General features: G+C 40.5%; 2 protein-coding genes and 1 long non-coding RNA gene across 4 annotated transcripts; all 3 read left to right on the plus strand.

Moving 5' to 3' along the window:
* The first annotated feature begins 1,329 nt into the window (after window positions 1–1,329).
* On the plus strand, window positions 1,330–6,772 carry LOC116211114 (la-related protein 1C-like). 2 transcript variants are annotated; one of them, XM_031545341.1, is made up of 7 exons: window positions 1,330–2,090; window positions 2,720–3,311; window positions 3,386–3,527; window positions 3,690–3,780; window positions 4,924–4,995; window positions 5,378–5,585; window positions 6,328–6,772. In XM_031545341.1, the coding sequence occupies exons 1-6, from the start codon at window positions 1,611–1,613 to the stop codon at window positions 5,582–5,584; spliced, it is 1,584 nt and encodes a 527-aa protein (XP_031401201.1). In that variant the 5' UTR covers window positions 1,330–1,610; the 3' UTR covers window position 5,585; window positions 6,328–6,772. The 2 variants fall into 2 exon arrangements, with proteins under 2 accessions (XP_031401201.1, XP_031401202.1); XM_031545342.1 differs by lacking the exon at window positions 6,328–6,772 and adding an exon at window positions 5,717–6,290.
* A 5,306-nt stretch (window positions 6,773–12,078) lies between these two features.
* On the plus strand, window positions 12,079–13,385 carry LOC116210154 (glutathione S-transferase U19-like). Its single transcript, XM_031543977.1, has 2 exons — window positions 12,079–12,512; window positions 12,834–13,385. The coding sequence occupies exons 1-2, from the start codon at window positions 12,188–12,190 to the stop codon at window positions 13,175–13,177; spliced, it is 669 nt and encodes a 222-aa protein (XP_031399837.1). The 5' UTR covers window positions 12,079–12,187; the 3' UTR covers window positions 13,178–13,385.
* A 2,612-nt stretch (window positions 13,386–15,997) lies between these two features.
* LOC116210156 lies at window positions 15,998–17,061 on the plus strand. Its single transcript, XR_004157427.1, has 4 exons — window positions 15,998–16,133; window positions 16,318–16,365; window positions 16,468–16,534; window positions 16,710–17,061. It is a non-coding gene; the product is annotated as an uncharacterized LOC116210156 (long non-coding RNA).
* Window positions 17,062–17,660: the final 599 nt, after the last annotated feature.

The raw sequence follows: 17,660 nt of genomic DNA on the forward strand, positions 1-17,660 counted from the left end.
TGTCATGAAAATGAAAAACAAATGAAGATAATTGTCAGGCCTTTTTTAATGTCTCCTTGTTGAATTGGAAAATATGGATTTTTTCCTTTATATATATATATATATATATATATAAATTGGCAAGAGTTTCTTTCCCACTTATTAAGACTACAATTTCTTCTTGACTTCATATTTTGATTTTTTGTTTTTACTTTCTTTAATTTCTGAACTGAAAAATTTGTCGTGTGGTGTCCAAGACAAGACATGCACTATATATACTGTACAAGGTAGACTCCCCCATAATTTAATTTTGACCAATGCAATTAGGAACTCTAATGAAGATTATGCCATTTTGACCGAGAGATGAAAAGAATATATTCCCTTCACATATAAATGGCAATTGTTTTTTTTTTGCCACATATAAAAAGGGCAATTCTGTAATTGGAAAAATGATGTTTGCCTCAGCAAATAAAATATGTCAGAATTTGCCAATTTGGGATAAAAAAATATATTTCGAGTTGGCCGAAAAAGAATATTTTTCAAATGAATATTTTATAAGACACAATTAATGAAAAGGATGCATTCGGATTAATTTGGTATTTAATTATAAATACCATCGTTCTCAAGAGAAAAGTTGCACATACTTAATTCCGAACTCAAACTTATTATATATTTCATAAAATAAGATATTTAAGGTGATGTAATTTAGGGATATATATACTTATTTACCGAGAATGTATAGATCTTTGAATATCCTCCTTGCTTTAGTAAATCTCGGCATTATTATTATTGGATTTTCTCTCCTAGTACGTCTAACTTCATCATATACCATATATAAAGAGAATCCCAAGAATCCGAAATATATATCCGTTTAAACTTACGATTCCGTTAATCAGATTCTGAAACGAACTCGATCTTAATATTTGAGTATCTCTTTGAATTTCGAAATAAGATCAAAATCAATGTACTCTGAGATCTCCCGATCCAGAATATGATGTGTCACTCCGCTATTGGTCGAATACAAGGGCATTACGAGTAAAGTCGAATGGAGTCCCACTCGTGACCCCATAAAAACAAATTTAAGATCTTAATATTGGAGTATCTCTTCGAATTTCGAAATAAAAACAGAATCAATTACTTGTGACATCTCCCTGTCCAGAATCTGATATGTCACTGTGCGATTGGTTTAATGTTATGGATATTAGGGGTCGAGTCCCAATCCTGCCCCTAAAAAAAGGAGTAAATAGAGGGCACGTCGTGGGTATTTTGGTAAATTAAAGTGCTTTTACCGAACATAACCTTGTTGGAGAAGAATGCCATTTGTTGAGCAATATCTTAATAGTACCAAAAAAAACAGAGGGGGGGAGAGAGAGAGGGGAAGGGGAGGAGGAGGAGGAGGAGGAAGAAGGAGCAGCGAAGTGAGACCGGGAAGCCTTCCTTTCACACTCACTCTCTGCTCGATCTCAGGCGGCAGAATCCGATTTTTGGAACCCATTGCCTCGCCAAATCGAGTGGCTGAAACCCTAATCGGTTGTTGATTTTGGGCATTTTCTTGGCACCTTTCGTCGCCGATCACCCCGTCGGCGGATTTTCATTCCCCGAGAGAGCAAGCCCCAGCTTTCGACCCACCAATGGCCGCAGAAGCCGCTGATACTGTTGGCAACATCACCAGCCCCCCGATCGCAGCTCCCCGATCATCGCAGTACCACTTCGCTGAGTCGCCTAAGAGCCCCCACCAGCCCCGACAGCCGGCGAAGCCGGCCACGTCAGCTTGGAGCCACGTCGCTCACGGAGAGTCTCAGCCTGTTGTTGCGGCTGCACCGCCGGTTGAGCCGGCGGTTGGATATTCGTCCTCGTCGGCGTCATCGTCGACGGCGGGGGATGAGGTGGGGACCGAGAGCGGGACCGGAGCCAATGGTGGGGCGGGCAAGAGGGTCCCGTGGAACAAACCGTCTAATGGGCCTGGGCCTGAGGCTGCTGGCCCAGTCATTGGGGCCGATTCCTGGCCCGCTCTGTCAGCGTCCCCCAAGAGGAGTTCGCGGAAATCTTCCTCGGAATCAGCGAAAGTTTCGTCCGATGGATCATCTTCGGTGTCCGCCCCAGCCTCGCAGGTTTTTTCCTTTTCTCATATCTCTCGCACTTCAACTACAGATATGCAGGGATTTTCTTTCCCATAATATTGTATATGCGTTGGGGATATGATGTGATATGATTTGCGGGGTTCGTAATTTTGTTGGGTCTTTTCTCTGTTTTCATTCAGCTAGGCAAAACATAATATTATGAAATCCTTAATGTGGGTATTTTTTTTTGACGATAATGGAATGAAATTCTAGTTTTCTGCTGGCAAAGGTTGTAGCTTTCCCCCTGTACAGTGGTTCAGAAATGAAATATTTGCTGGTTACTTGTTTGTGACACTATGTTTACTTGTTTAGCTCGCTCACGCACAACACATCTAGATTTGTCAGATAGAGAAATGAAAATATTGCCTTTATTCGCGGGTTTCCATTTTTATTGGATTTTGTAGTTTTCAAGCCCATTCCTCAGAAGAATGATAAGTCGTGTGAGGATAAGTAGATACCATTACGGGTTTGCTTGTTTGGGCGGTACCCTGATTTTCTTTTGTGCGCGCAGGCGCGCATGTTTTTCCAATTCAAAGTTAAGAAGCTTTATGATCTAACACGAAGTTCTGCAATTTCTATTATTTGTATTGTTACTAGTCTCTTATTCGTTGTTGTTATAGGGATCTGGAAATGCATCTTCTTCTGCTGCTGCTGCTGCTGCTTCTTCTTCTTCTTCTTCTTCACAGAGGCAGTTGAATTCTCATGGGAATACTCATTTAAATGTGAATAATCAGATGCCTTTGCATCAGAGATCAATGAAGGGTAACAATGGGAGCGCGACTTTAAATGGCGATGCTCCTCAATCACCAGGTCCACGGAATCCATCACTAGACTCACAGTCGATCAAGTCTTCCCCTAGGGATGATAGCCAGAGAAGTGGTTCAGCTTCAGAAAACCATGGAGGCCATGAGCACCAACAGCAGCAGCGAAACTCTTTTAAAACTCGTAGTGGTGGAACATATCAACGTGGAGATGGTTCCCACTCTCAAAGTTATGCAAATAGGCGTGACCAAGATCGTACCAATCAAGAGTGGAATCCTCGAGGCTTTAACCATAATAGAGATGCTCGTATGCATCAACAACAGAGAGGTTATCCAAGGTATGGCAGGGTTTCACATCCTGCAGCACCAGTAATCCCTCCTGTTTCTGGTCAATTTATTCCTTTGCCACAACCTCGGCATTTTGCTGTGCCGCCCATGGGGGGTTATAATGGTAAGACTCTTTGTGTTCAATATTAACATTCTTGACCTGCCAACTCCATGTTTTGATGGACATATTTTTTTCAGATATGGCACCTCCAGTGTATGTGTTGCCATTTCAACATCCGGTGAATTTTGTCTCACCGATGCCTCCACATATGGTTAATTTTCAACCACCAGATCCTAATTTGTATACAAAGATCATTGATCAAATAAATTATTATTTCAGGTCAGTCCTTTTTCTAAAGTCGTTAACATGAGTTGGTTTTTCCTTTCTGCTAAGTGGATAATTGCAGCTGAATCAAGTCTTTTGTCCTTCTAATTGTCATCATCTTGCTGTCAATTTATTCATTAGTTAACTGTCACTGCCCGTTTTATTTGGTTATTGCAGCAATGACAATTTAGTCAAAGACACTTACTTGCGGCAAAACATGGATGAGCAAGGCTGGGTTCCTGTTGCTTTAATTGCAAGCTTCAAGAAAGTAAGGCTTTCTTTTGTGAATATTAGAGCAATATGTTTATTAGAATAAATGATTCAATCTCAAGTTAAGTCTGATGGTTCACTTTCATTTTTGTGTCCCCTTTCAGCGGGATTCAATTATAGTGTCTTTCTCGAACATATTTTCAGCTGTTAGTTGATTCCATCTTATTCAGTGCTGATATACATGGTGTGAACATATCAGATATTCAACTTCCAAGTACGTCATAGGTGATATTGGTTGAAAAAGGGACCCATTTTCATCTTGCTCTATCTCTGTATTGTCGCTAATGTGAGTGTTTTGCAAGAGTGCTCTTGTATGGTGTTTCGTTTCTGATATAGGATGAAGTTTGACCCACTTATTTCTCAATTTTTTCTTCCCCGTCACTCATCATATAACTTTTTTCTCATGTTGTTGTCAACTTCTTCATAGTTGTCCTCTTCGTATATGGTCCTTTCTCCTTCGATCTCTTTTTCTTATGTTTATTGGCAATTCTACTTACTCCTTTTTTTATTGTCTGGTTTTTCTTATTTTTCCTCTGCCTTGCATGCTTGCACTTTCCTCTGTAAGTTAGTCATAACAGTACCACTCACTAGACAAAGTATCTATAAAAGTTGTGGTAGTAGTCTGCTTTAGACGGTCAGCCTCTCTCGTTAGGCATGACCTTTTTCATCCATTAAACTAGATCAGCCTTCTGCAAGATCATTTACTAGTTTCTTGTGGTTCATACTATTCCTTAACATATCCACAAATATAGAAAGAGATATTCTAGAAAGGCAAGTAATTCTGTATGTTTACTTCGGCATCAATTTAGTGAAATGATGGCTGAAGGAACCACAGTTTGATGTTAAAGTTGATTACAATGGTAATGTAGCCAAGAAAAAGGAAAAAAACAAACAAAGAAAAGATTTATTGTTAAGAGTGGTGATTTCTGAATCTCCAATTTCCCTTCTGAATTTTATCTTTGTACTTTTCATCTGTTCGAAATTAAGGTCCAAAACAACATTCCGCTGCTCACTGTATTGATTGACAATTTTGTCTTATGTTTTGAGCATTTCAAATGAAAGGGTGTACCCTGAGCTATGTATGGCTTGTTAGTTTATGTATGTTTGTTTATTTAATGAGAACTCGATTATCTGTGTCCAGATTTTGCAACTGACAAACAATACACAGCTAATACTGGATGTTGTGCGTAATTCCCCTATGGTGGAAGTGCAGGTAATCTGACTCCTCCTTTGAATTAAATCCGCTTCTAAACTTGTCTTTGTTCATTACTGAATATTACTACCTTACTTTTTAGAACTGTACCATGTGTTGCGCCGGCCAAGCCAGTGAAGTCTTGGGTTTAACTGGTGTCCAACTGGGTTTCTTAAAATAATATAATGGATTTCAAATAATATATCTTGCAAACTTAAGAAAAGAATTTGTTGTTTGAAGTAAGATCTGGCACATCACTGTGGAAAATTGGCACAAAGTGCTTGGTTTCAGTCAATTCACTTCTATGTCCAGCCGTTAGAGGTCCCAGCGGCCATTCTGCTCTATTAGGCTTTTAGAGCTATGACTTCTACCTTTCTTAGCTTTTGTGGCTTGCTTGTGCCAGGGGGACAAGCTGAGGCGGCGTAATGACTGGGGGAAATGGATAATGCTGCCTGCTATTCAATTTCCTGAAGCTTCAGGTGCTCGATCCACTGTTGATTCTGTGGCAACTTCTGTTCAGACCCTTTCTTTGGATGAAAGGACTGGAAACAGTGATACTGCTAAGGCTGAAGCAGCTCGGGCCGATACGTCAATCGGTACGAGCAATTAAGGTATATGCTGTTTCACAGATTTTGCAAGAGAATTGGCATATTTTACGATTAATTCGTGGTGAAAACTTGGAGACTAGTGGTGGCTGGGATATTTTGATGTGACTGCTTTTTTAATTTTGTATTTTTTCTAGGAGAACTTGAGAATGAAATTTTTGATCGGGAAATATGTGAGGAATATAAACCTGCTTTTACGCGAGGTAGAAAATTGGGGGGAAGAAGAAAATTTGGAAACTATAGACAGGTAGGGAGAGGGGGGATAGTGGTGTTACTCTGCTGTCAGAGTTTGAGCAGCCTACAGCACAACTTTTATGTCTTTTTACATTATCTGGGAGGCATACGATGTGGGCTTCATGTTTTTATATACCTTTCCTTTGGGGGGATTTTGAGTACTTCCCTCTCACTGCCCCTCAGCTGGCTTTTTGAATTCTTTGGGGGGTCAGATTGAATCTTTTCTTTTTTTTTTCCTGGGCGATGATGAGCTTACCGGAGAAACTGAAGGAAGACAACTGTTTAGGCAGCGAGCTTTGAGTTGCTATTGCTTGAGCTAATGGCTCTGTTAGTTCAAGAACCATGCTATTGACTCTTTTAACTTTTGTTCTATTTTAGGACATATATGGATCCATTAATGATCTGTACCTATTCCTTTATAACTTTATGGGGGAGACTTATGTTATATATTATGTATGGAGATAAGACTTGCATGTATGTCTTAATTGTTTTGAGTTTAATGTCGTCGTGATAGGTCGCATATGCTCGGTTTGTCAAAGTCAGTTGCCCTTCCAGTACTATTCCGGCATAGAATTTGATGGGCAATTTGATCCCTGGGTTCTCTTTCGAACGGTGTTTCCTGAGGTGTAATTGAAGGTCCTCGAGGTGATTGTCACGGTTGCACCACTCTCTATCACTGACTACAATGACGGGGATTGTAGTGCTGTCAGTGAATGTTTACGCAGCTTGGACTGGGCATGATCGGCTATGAGAGCGTTTAGGACAGGCCTGGATTCATGATCGGGTCATACCTGGATTCATGATCGGCTACGAGAGCGTTTAGGACATGCCTGGATTCATGATCGGGTCATACCGGTCGTCTAGATGTTTTAAGTAGTTACGGCGTAACATTAATGTTAATCTCGTCAAAGGTTGCAGTCTTTCTCAAGATATATGATATAATCCCTTTCAAAACTTTCTACGCTAGCCTGAGATACCGAACTCTCTGCTCAAATTCCACCTACTAGCATATGCTGTCACTCTTCAGTCTTCACACTGATTGATCGAAGTTGAAATATCATGAAATGAATTCCGAAATTCGATGACTTACCAACCGGTTACACTAACCTGTGCGCGCTCGCCTCATCGACATCGTGGAAAAAATTCAATTTACTTCTTTTATCGAGTTAGTTGAACACTCGATCGTTGTCTTTGTACTAACTTCAGCTTACAAAACATTGAGATCATGGGCACGACTTATTCTCACTTGACCTGCTTCTTGCTGGAAGTCCCCTACTAACACCACCCGGTGGTAGTGCATCGCCGCCTTCGACTCTTTCGAGTTCAATGCTGGTTTTTAACGTCCTCCAAGCTGACGTTCAGTTTACTGTTCATCACAGTACCAATGGCGTCTTCATAAGAATCAGATGGAGAGCATAACAGCAACAATATTTGGTCTTCGTCTCCAGTCTTGGCAACCCCGTCAGGGAGATCCATTAGGGTCGGGGCTGGCAGACTTCTTCTCTATCACTATCAGAGTAGAGGCTAATGACACTTCTCCTTCCTGTGCTTTCATATTGGTACGCGACAACCCGAAATCAAATTTCTCAAGGTCTAATATCACAACCAAGGTCTGGAGGATCTGATTGAAGACCTCCTCTGATACCAACTGTCCAATTAATATGCCTAAAGTAAGAGATTAGATAACAAAGAAAGCAATATAACCGTGCTAAAATCCTCAAAAACCGCAATCCACGGATGGAATAAGGAGAATTTACTAGATATAAGCTAGAGAATATCACTTGGAGAAATGTCGTCACTCATTCTTTGTCCCACTACGAACCCCACAAGTAGAAGAGTCTAACTCGATCACTCATTTTTCTCAATCCTCTCACCTTAAGATCCTTGGAGATGATATGAAGATAACTCGATAACTTTCCGAGAAATTGCACCACCCTTATAGCTCCAAGACGCATTCTCATCTATATATAGAGAGATATAAGAGTGACATGATAAAAGATATCCTAATATTCTGAGGTTATATGAAATCCTAGTAAAAGGAAACAAATTAATCTTGGCAGAATCCGAGCTCCCTGACCGCGGTCGTCTTGCCCCCCATGACCGCCTTAGTAGCCCGTTACCGCTGCCATGCCCATGGTGACCATGGTCATGGCATTTCGTGAATCTCCTTCAGTTTTCAACCGATCTTGTCCTTGTTCGATGGGCCAAACGTTGAGGATACCTTTTTATCTCATCATCAAATTAATAGGCTAAACATATCTCTGTATGTCTCATCGAATTTAAAAACTTCATCAGCTACACCAGCCGTATTACGGAATATAATTTTGTATGTTTTGTGTATAATATGTTTCCATGTTTAGTTCCATAGATTAGGAAGTTAGTCTAATTATTAGTATAGAATCCCATAGATTTATTAGCTTCCTTCTCTGTAAAGGTACGATGGCCTACATATATACCTTTTTGTATCGATGAAGTCTTTGAGGCTGATTCCTCCAAATTTATGATAGTATCAGAGCGCCGATGCTCTGGGACCTGTTGAGATATCTCCCGTCGCCTCAAAGGCGACAATTTCCTCACACGGTCACGCGCAATGCTGACGCGCTCAAGGCAAAGAGTAAAGTGCCGTACATTTAATCAACATCACACCTATGCTGCTATTGAGGAATAAAAGCCCTCATGAGGTGCTCTTCGGGAGGGCACCCAACCATATGAACTTGCGGGTGTTTGGTTCGTTATGTTATACCCATCAAGGGTCTCGACTCAAGGACAAATTTGATGAGCGTTCGAGGAAATGCGTGTTTTTGGATATTCGCACAGGAAAAAGGGGTGGCGATTATACAATCTCAAGATACAAGAACTCTTTTGTTTCCCGCGATGTCCGATTTTGCGAGTATGAATTTCCTTTCTCGCACATGAACAGGGAAGAAAGAGAGGATTCATCGGGCACGACACCATTTTTTCTTGACTCTGGGACGAGCATTGGCAGTGAGGGGGAGCAAGGAAGGTGGCCTAGCAGCTCGCGTGAGGGGTTGGGTAAGCAAATGATGAAGTCCATATCAGTTCAGTCTCAGCTCGATACAATTCAGCTCGACCCGACTGCTCTAGCTCATTCCGATCCGAACACGATATCGCTGACCCGCGTAGATCCAATTGGCTCTAGATCTGTCTAGTCCGCTCCGACTTCTCCAGGCCAATCTGGGCTTGCCCAATTAGGGCCATACCAGTCAGGCTTCCACTCTCGTTCCCATAATAGCCCAAATTTGCTAAATATGGTATTTGACACGGAGAATTCTGAAGAAGAAGTTTCAGAGAGTGAAGGGAATATTTGAGTCCAGAAGAAATTGCTTTGTAACGTTCAACGAGAAACAAAAATGCTCCAGGATGGATGAATGGCTTTATTGTTCACACGGCTCAATGCATCCCCTCCCCACGGAGGCCTGCTCCGGGTGACTCCTCAGATACGTCCCATCCCATTGAACAGTTTCTTAATTATTCCAAGATCATTGACCATCCTTAGGCTTTCCTAGCTGCCATGATTCAGACAGGGAACCTTAGTCTTACCAGGAAGCAGTCTGCAATTCACGATGGAGAGAGGCTATGGCAGATGAAATTCGGGCATTGGAATCTAATGGGACTTGGACTACAAAGACTTTACCTCTCGGCAAACATCCCATTGGTTGCAAGTGGGTATACAAAGGAAAAGGAGAGCAGATAGAGGCGTCAGGAGCTATAAAGCTTGATTGGTGGCCAAGGGTCTTACGCAAGTGGAGGGCATCGACTATCACCATACATTTGCACCAATAGCTAAATTGTTACTGTTAGTTGTTTATTGACGGTTGCTCTAGCTCGGGGATGGGAAACGTATCGGATGGATGTCAATAATGCATTTTTTCTTGGAGATTTGGAGTAGGAAGTGTACATGCAGTTACCTCCAGGATTGTCCTCCTCCTAGAAGGGCCAAGTATGTTGTCTATCGAAATCTCTGTATGGTTTGAAGCAGGCCTCCCGCAATTGGTTTGCGAAGTTTATGGACGCACTTCAGCGGTACGGGTTCAATCAGTCAGGTGCCAACCACTCTCTGTTTACATACACGCAAGGCACTATATTCCTTGGTGTTGTGGTGAATGTGAATGATTTAATTATTGTTGGAAATGATTTGCTCGATGTGCCTCTTTCGAGATCTACCTAGATAAATGTTTTTGCATCAAAGACTTAGGACCATTGAAGTATTTTCTGGGGATTGTAGTTACGTGAAGACTTAGGATGATTACTCCAAATTTATTTGGTGTGCTCACCAAATTTAGTTTTTCTAAAACAAACACTGGACATATCATTTCCCGATCGTTTACGGCACAATGGACAAATCCAAATTGCATGAAGTCATGAATGATGAAACATCTTTCCGATCATTAGATTGAGTGTATTTTAAAGATTAAATACACCCGTCTTTCCTGTTCCAGGGCCCCCTCTATATATGTGTGTGTATGTATATGCCTCCATTTATGTCCTGTTTGACTTCCATAATATAGACGAGGTTAAGTAATAGTCACCTTCAATTCAAATAGAGATTTATATAGAGGGAAAAATACATGTCATAACACAATATTTTTCTAATTTTATCACAATATTTTAAAATTACATTATATAACATATCGTTGAGGGTAACTTTTGTGTCAATTTTATCATAATTTTTATAAATTATATTACATAATATATCGTTTGGGGTGTAATGTCAAATTTTTCATGAAAATTAAACAGAAGAATGATGTGGTGTACCTGTGGATAAATTGTGGGTCCAGACTCTTGCCACATGAGAAATAACTAATACTTTGACCCGCTCGGGGCCTTTTTACCCACCCGACTCCCTTTCCGTCAATACCTAAATCTCATTCCCGCATCTTCACATATCTTCCGCCTCACTGCAGTCTCAAATTTCTCTTCAGTTTAGCCTTTGCCCTTTCTACCCGCTCTTCACCCATATGTTTGCCAGTCTCTATCTTTACATTTCTCCCTCTTTGTTCCCATAGAAGAAAGCGGATTTCTCCCTCTTTATTTTCATAGAAGAAAGCGAATTAAGATTTGCATTTCATTTGACAGGTATGAGTTTTTTCTTTTTTTTTTTCTAACAATTTTTCATCCCTGGTTCACTATATGAACTGCAATAAGTTTAATATATGATTTTTTTATTCTAATGATGGTGCAGTTATTTTAAAAAAGAGCAGTTCTGTATGTCAAGAGGCGAGAATGTGATTTGGGTATTGATGATAAGGGAGTCCGGTTGGTAAAAGGATGCCGGGCGGTCAAAAACATGGGTTATTTTGCAAGTGGCAAGCGTTTAGGCCCACTATTCATTCACATGTGCCCCACATCATCCTTCCGTTTAATTTTCATGAAAAATTTAACGTCATACTATAATTGACACTACACCCTAAACGTTGTGCTATATAGTGTAATTTTAAAAGGTTGTGATAAAATTGACACAAAAGTAAAATGTTGTGCTAGGAAATATAATTTTTCATATATATATATATATATATATATGTTCGATCGACGACTGGGAAAGCAATAAGATGTTTGAATATATGTATCGATAATGACAGGGCAGAATAATTTCCATGACATGCACTTTACTTTGAAAGCACATGCATGCGTCCGGGGCTCACATTTTGGTCCTTCCTCAAGTGTAAAAATAGAGTTCTGCTATTTGCGTTGGTTACCTTCATTGTATGTGGGCTTATATCTATTGGTATATTACAGGTACATATTTTTGGATATTGTCCTCTTTGATATAGAATAGTTAGCTTGTCAATCTTGGGGAGGACTGGGCCCGGGTAGCCACAATATTCGAATCCTCGAGTGCCCTCACAGGCTCAAAACTTTGAGTTCCTGGAGAAGTCTTATATATATATATATATATATATATAAAAAGGAGTATACCATGGATAATATCACAAGTCAATAAGGGTTGTCAATATCTATTGATTTTTTAAAATCACAAAATGATCTATTGGTGCTACGTATTATACCAATTACATACAATACCTAGCTTCTCGAGTTCGTGACACATGCATGTATGCCTAAGCCATGACCCTATCATGTCATCTGATGACTAGTCAGACCTCACAGAACATTCCATTTCCAACTTAATTACTGAGTATATTATAAGTGCGGCAAAGAATTCAGCGTCTGGAACTAGTTTGATCAGTTCTCTGCATGTTTACCTCCTTCCAATCCGAACTGCTGCTTCTGATTTCTCACACGCTCTCTCTATCATATATACAATATATACATGTATGATTCCCTATATAAAGCCCCCACAACTTTTGCGCTATCCTTCAACGAACAAGCAACAAGGCAAACACGAATAAACCGAGATGGCGGAACAAGTGCTTCTATTAGATTTCTGGCCGGATCCTTCCGGGGTTCGGATTAGGGTAGCCCTGAGGGAGAAGGGCGTGGAGTACGAGTATCGAGAAGAGGACTTCCAGAACAAGAGCCCCCTCCTCCTTAAGATGAACCCCGTCCACGAGCAGACCCCTGTCCTCATCCACAAGGGCAAGCCCGTGTCCGAGTCCCTCATCATAGTTCAGTACATCGATGAGGTGTGGCCCCACAAGTCACCTCTCCTGCCCACTGACCCTTATGAGCAGGCCAATGCCCGGTTCTGGGCCGACTACATTGACAAGAAGGTACATTATTGTATGCATGCCGGCATAGACGTCAATATTATCTAGTGAACGAGTTTATAACGCCATTCAAATTGAAGTTAAATTTTTTAAAGCAGACGGTTGTAAATGTGATAATTTTCAAAATCTCGCTTATTTTTAAGCACAGGTTCAATCCTACACATGAAGATCGGTGCCAGTGAATAAATAGATAAACCATGCTGCCGTTTCTTTATATCTTTATGCACAGTATAATTATATCCATGTGTTCTGCTCGACATACTTATCCTTTTTCTCTTTGCTCCTTAATACATGTTGATTGGCTTGTGTGGATGATGCAGGTATATTGGGCTGGTCGGTCGGTCGGTCTGGGAAACCACAGGAGAAGCCCAGGAATCGGCGAAGAAGGAGCTGATACACTGTTTCAGGACACTGAAGGGTGAGCTCGGGGACAAGACTTACTTCGGGGGTGACAGGTTTGGTTTGGTGGACGTGTGGCTAATCCCATTCTATGGCTGGTTCTACACGTTGGAGACATTTGCTGCAAACTTCAGCATTGCGGAGGAGTGCCCGAAGCTCGTGACCTGGGCTCAGAGGTGCATGGAGAGGGAGAGCGTGTCCAAGTCCCTCCCCGACCAGCATAAGCTCTATGACTACATCTTGGAGCACGAAACTGGCCAGAATCAGCCCCACCTCTGAAGGAAGGACGACTCTGCAGCAATTCCACCTCTTAATTTGCTTGAAATCATTTTGAATATTTCTAGGAGACTAAATAAAATAGTCTCACAGATTCCGTGATTACAGTATTTCTTAAAAGTGAACCCGTATCGTATCGTGTATGCAGAGTTAATTATCAGTTATTTCTTATTGAATTTGTCTGTTCGAAGTATCCTTGAAAGTACACTTTTTTAGGATACGTTTCAGAAATAAATGGGACTCGTACTAGTTTGGAAGAGAAGTCGATATTTAGCAAAGTCTTGTTATATTCAAGTAACACAACAGTTTCTCGTCGTCTGATTGAATTAATTAAACCCTTCTCTTATTTCATGTCCGCATAACCATATAGTTGGAATTCTTCTGTTTGAACTCTCCAATTCGGAATGCTCTTGTTCTTACTATCATGAAATTACTCCAATAATGTAATATTATTTACTTGACTGAGAAAGGATTCAAGCCCTCAGCTGCAAAATATTACCATGGCCTAAAACATGTTATATGAGGTTCTTTATTTTTCACAATCCCTTACATAATAAAGCAGAACCGTAAGGCGACACGGACCCCTTGAGGCGTCAGGGGGAATTACATATGCCGGTATTTGCGTTTGGTATGATAATCTGACTCTAAGCTTTCGCAAATATATCTTTCTTCTTCAAAAATGTACTGTACGACGTGGGGTTCAGGTTTCTAAGTACTAAATTTCGTAACGTGTCAGGACTTTCGATCAACGAAAGCTCTTCGGGGAAATTTGTTTGAGCACACTTCCCCTTAACTGCCCCTATGCTTGCTTTTTTGAATACTTTGGGGGCCCAGATCAGAACCTCTAATATTTTTGGCCTTTTGGAATTAATTCATTAATTCTAGCCAAGCAGATTTGTTTCCAATTTTACGAAAATATTAGGCACCAAATAATTGGCGTACTGTATATGTGAAATCCGTATAATCCTACCATGTATATCCATATAATCCTACTACGTATATCTGAACCATAAATTTGGAATCCTACTTTTGCAAATCGGGACTAACAGTTCACAGTGTCCCCCTATATCTATATATTTCTTTTTCAATTATGAAAAAAATTCATGAGTTTAGTACAATGAAATGAAAATATTAATATAACTAATAAAGAGGTAAGGGTAGTTCCACCACAAGAATAGAACTTACAAGTGTTACAAGGCGAGAATGTACCACACTACACTACACTATCTTTCTCTTATATCAATTAATTATAACCTAATGACTCAAAATTGTGATTTCGACTTGTCAAAGGTGGCTCCAAAAGAACCTTACCAACCAGCAGCAATTTCTATATCACGATCAATTATGTTCGAATATAGAAATCAACGAGTGCACTATATTATTGGTTTGACTAAACAATATTAATTCGCAAACATTCAATATATTTATTTTATCGTTAGTTAAAATTTTGTAAGAGCTCCCATCGCCAAGAGTTTCTAGCGGATCTCTCCTCCGAACAACCGGTCGTGGGATTAAGGCTTGGGGTGGGGGCAGTGGTCGAAGAGACTTTCTGTGTCTGTGTGTGTGCGCGTGTTTTTTTTTTTTTGTTTTTTTTTCTTTCCCTGAATTCTAATAATGATCAAATCCAATTCAACAAACGACTTTCACAAATCGATTAGCTAAACCGATTTTCACAGTCTACTTGACGTGACCAATTGTATGATACGACCAGCACATTTGGTCCTAGTCCGTTAAATTTAACCGGCTGACCTAACAGAAGGATCGTATAAAATATTTAACGCAACTTAAAGGACAAAATTGAAAAAAAAAAGAACGAAATTGAGCAGCTTGATCTAACCAGATTTAAAGGGTTATTAACTCCTCATTCTAAAAAAAAATAAAAAATTATGGGATATTCATTAGGGCCAGCAATATTTGATACGACACGATTACACGACATGGACACGACACGGAGTTAAACGGGTTTGGGTTGGGTATTTTTGATATTCGGGTTAAATGGGTCCAACCCGTTTAGACACGATTAATAAACGTATCTTAGCGGGTTGAACCCGTGTAACCCGATTATACACGATTAAACCTGTTTATTTAACCGTGTTTAATCGTGTTACTGTAATCGTGTAACCCATTAACCCGTTTATCTAACTGAATTTACGAAAATATCCTTAGGTTAACCCTAATTTCGAAATTTCGGAGGCAGTAGGCTTGAGCTTCCACCCGGTTTCAACTTTCACACGCCCCCCTTCATCCTTCATCTTCACGAGTCGAAGCCCTCTACTCAGACCAGCTGACCAGACGAAGACGAACCCGCGAGCCGCGACCCTCGAGCCCTCGACTGCGACCTCGACTCGACCCCGCGACCCTCGAGCCCGCGACCCTCGAGCCCTCGACCCTAGAGCCCTCGATCCTCGAAGCCGAATTTGGCTTCCTCAAGATCGGTGCTGTACGTTGCAACCCAACCATTCCCTCATCTCTACCTTCATATCTCCTCCACATTCTGCTTTGTCAATTTCGATCGGTTTTATCTTTATCCATTCAACTGCTGGATAATTCTCAGGTGGCAGCCACCAGAGTAGCGGCTGAGGATGCATACCACACCTTTAAAAGAGGTCTTTACACTCTTATTTATCCTTATTGCTGCTCACTGAATGGTTTGACGGCACCGGTGAGACAATGAATCTATTGCGTGCAATTGAATAGCTTTGATCTGATCCATCCATAGTTGAACTGATGAGCAAGTTAATTTGTATGAGCTTCCGACTTGCTGAATGATGACCCGCTTGTGCAGGAAGTTTGTCTGGCGACAAGATTGAGCACTCGATGAGTAACCTAAGGCTGAGCAAAGCTACTAATTTGATTTGTATTTGATATGATGTTTGAACTTGTTACTAGTTACTGAAGGATGAGTGAATTGTGTGTGTACTGTATGTGAAGGCTGCTCTGCTGATCCAACATATTTAAGGTTTCATGTACAATTAATCGACTTCTCATTTCCCAACTATTCATTCCTTGATACATTTGTCCCAAATTTATAAAAATATAAATAAAGAAAGTGTTGCTATTTTTATTGCTAATGCATCTGAATTTTAGTGGACATGATTGTTGACAAGTTTATCTTTACTGATGTGATCACTGCACAAATGCAGTTGAAGAAGATGTGCAAAGAAGGTGCCGCAAAGAAGGTGCCTACTGGGGTAAGGAAATATCGTGCAAGCAAATTCTGTCAATAAATTTTTAAGGACTTCCTCCGTGGATGAAATCAATCCTGTTTGCAATTCTTTCTATGGGTGAACAAGAACTGTTGCTAGAGTGTATGCCAGGATGGAGTATGGGGTTGAGAGGATCCGGGGTACCAGAGACTGGGTAAGCTTTTCAGAACTTTTCCTTAAGTTATGATGCTTCGACAAATTTTCCGTATCATTTGAATTCATTGGATTAACTTCTGAAAAAGAACATGATTTTCTTGGGCATGTGCACTTAGGTATTTCATTAGGATACAAACTCGCCCACTTTACCTGTTTCTGGTTTTCAATTGCAGAAGAATGCTATGATAGGGGGAGTTGTGACAGGGCTGGTGATATCCCTCGCCAGCAACAATCATAAAGACAAGATTGTAATGGACGCTATTACTGGAAGCGCCATTGCAACAGCTACCGAGTTCATCAACTATCTTACAAGTCAGAAATTGAGAACTGGGACTTGTCTTTGATGGATTGGATGAATATTTGAAATTTTGTTGATTGAGAACTGAGACTTGTCTTTGATGGAGGAGATTTGTGTTTGGCTTTCAGTATAATTTGGATTAGTATAATTGAGAAGTGAGACTTGTCTTTGATGGATGAGACTTGTGTTTGGCTTTCAGTATAATTTGGATGGTGTTTGAAATTTTATTGAGCTGCAGTGCAACTGTGCAATGCATGGAGGAAATAAACGGATAAACAGGTCGTATAACGTGTCCGGGTAACCGGATTGAACGGGTAAATAGGTCGTGTAAACGTGTCCGGGTAAATGGGTTTATCGGATAAACGGGTCGTGTAAACATGTACGGGTAATCGGGTTTATCGGATAAACGGGTTGTGTAAATGTGTCCGGGTACCGGTTATAATCGTGTCGTGTATTCATGTATCTATTATGACACGTTTCGATAAACGGGTTTAAACGTGTCGTGTACGGGTTGACACGAATATAACCGTGTCGTGTACGGGTTTCCAAAACCTGACCCGTTTAATAATCGTGTCGTGTACGGGTTATGACTTCGATAACATGAACCCGTTTAGACACGACACGTATAAACACGACACGATACGAATTGCCGGCCCAAATATTCATCCCATATAGATAAGAATCTAGATTTTTTAAGAAAAAAAATATGTATATATAGATATAATTAACTGAGGATTTTGGGCAAAATCATTTTGCCGTCTCCAGGGTGACGTATCTCGAAAACTTAACTTTGAAAAGTGGGGGGATTGCTTTCTCCCGATTTGGA

The sequence above is a fragment of the Punica granatum genome, chromosome 6, assembly GCF_007655135.1.
Source record: "Punica granatum isolate Tunisia-2019 chromosome 6, ASM765513v2, whole genome shotgun sequence".
NCBI lineage: Eukaryota > Viridiplantae > Streptophyta > Magnoliopsida > Myrtales > Lythraceae > Punica > Punica granatum.

Bases quoted from the DNA above. Each gene is read 5' to 3' on its own strand.
- LOC116211114 (XM_031545341.1), top strand. From the start codon at position 1,611: ATGGCCGCAGAAGCCGCTGATACTGTTGGCAACATCACCAGCCCCCCG. The intron at 2,091-2,719 runs GTTTTTTCCTTT...TTGTTGTTATAG, and splicing joins TGTCCGCCCCAGCCTCGCAG to GGATCTGGAAATGCATCTTC. The intron at 3,781-4,923 runs GTAAGGCTTTCT...ATCTGTGTCCAG, and splicing joins TAATTGCAAGCTTCAAGAAA to ATTTTGCAACTGACAAACAA.
- LOC116210154 (XM_031543977.1), top strand. From the start codon at position 12,188: ATGGCGGAACAAGTGCTTCTATTAGATTTCTGGCCGGATCCTTCCGGG. The intron at 12,513-12,833 runs GTATGCATGCCG...ATATTGGGCTGG, and splicing joins TGACAAGAAGGTACATTATT to TCGGTCGGTCGGTCTGGGAA.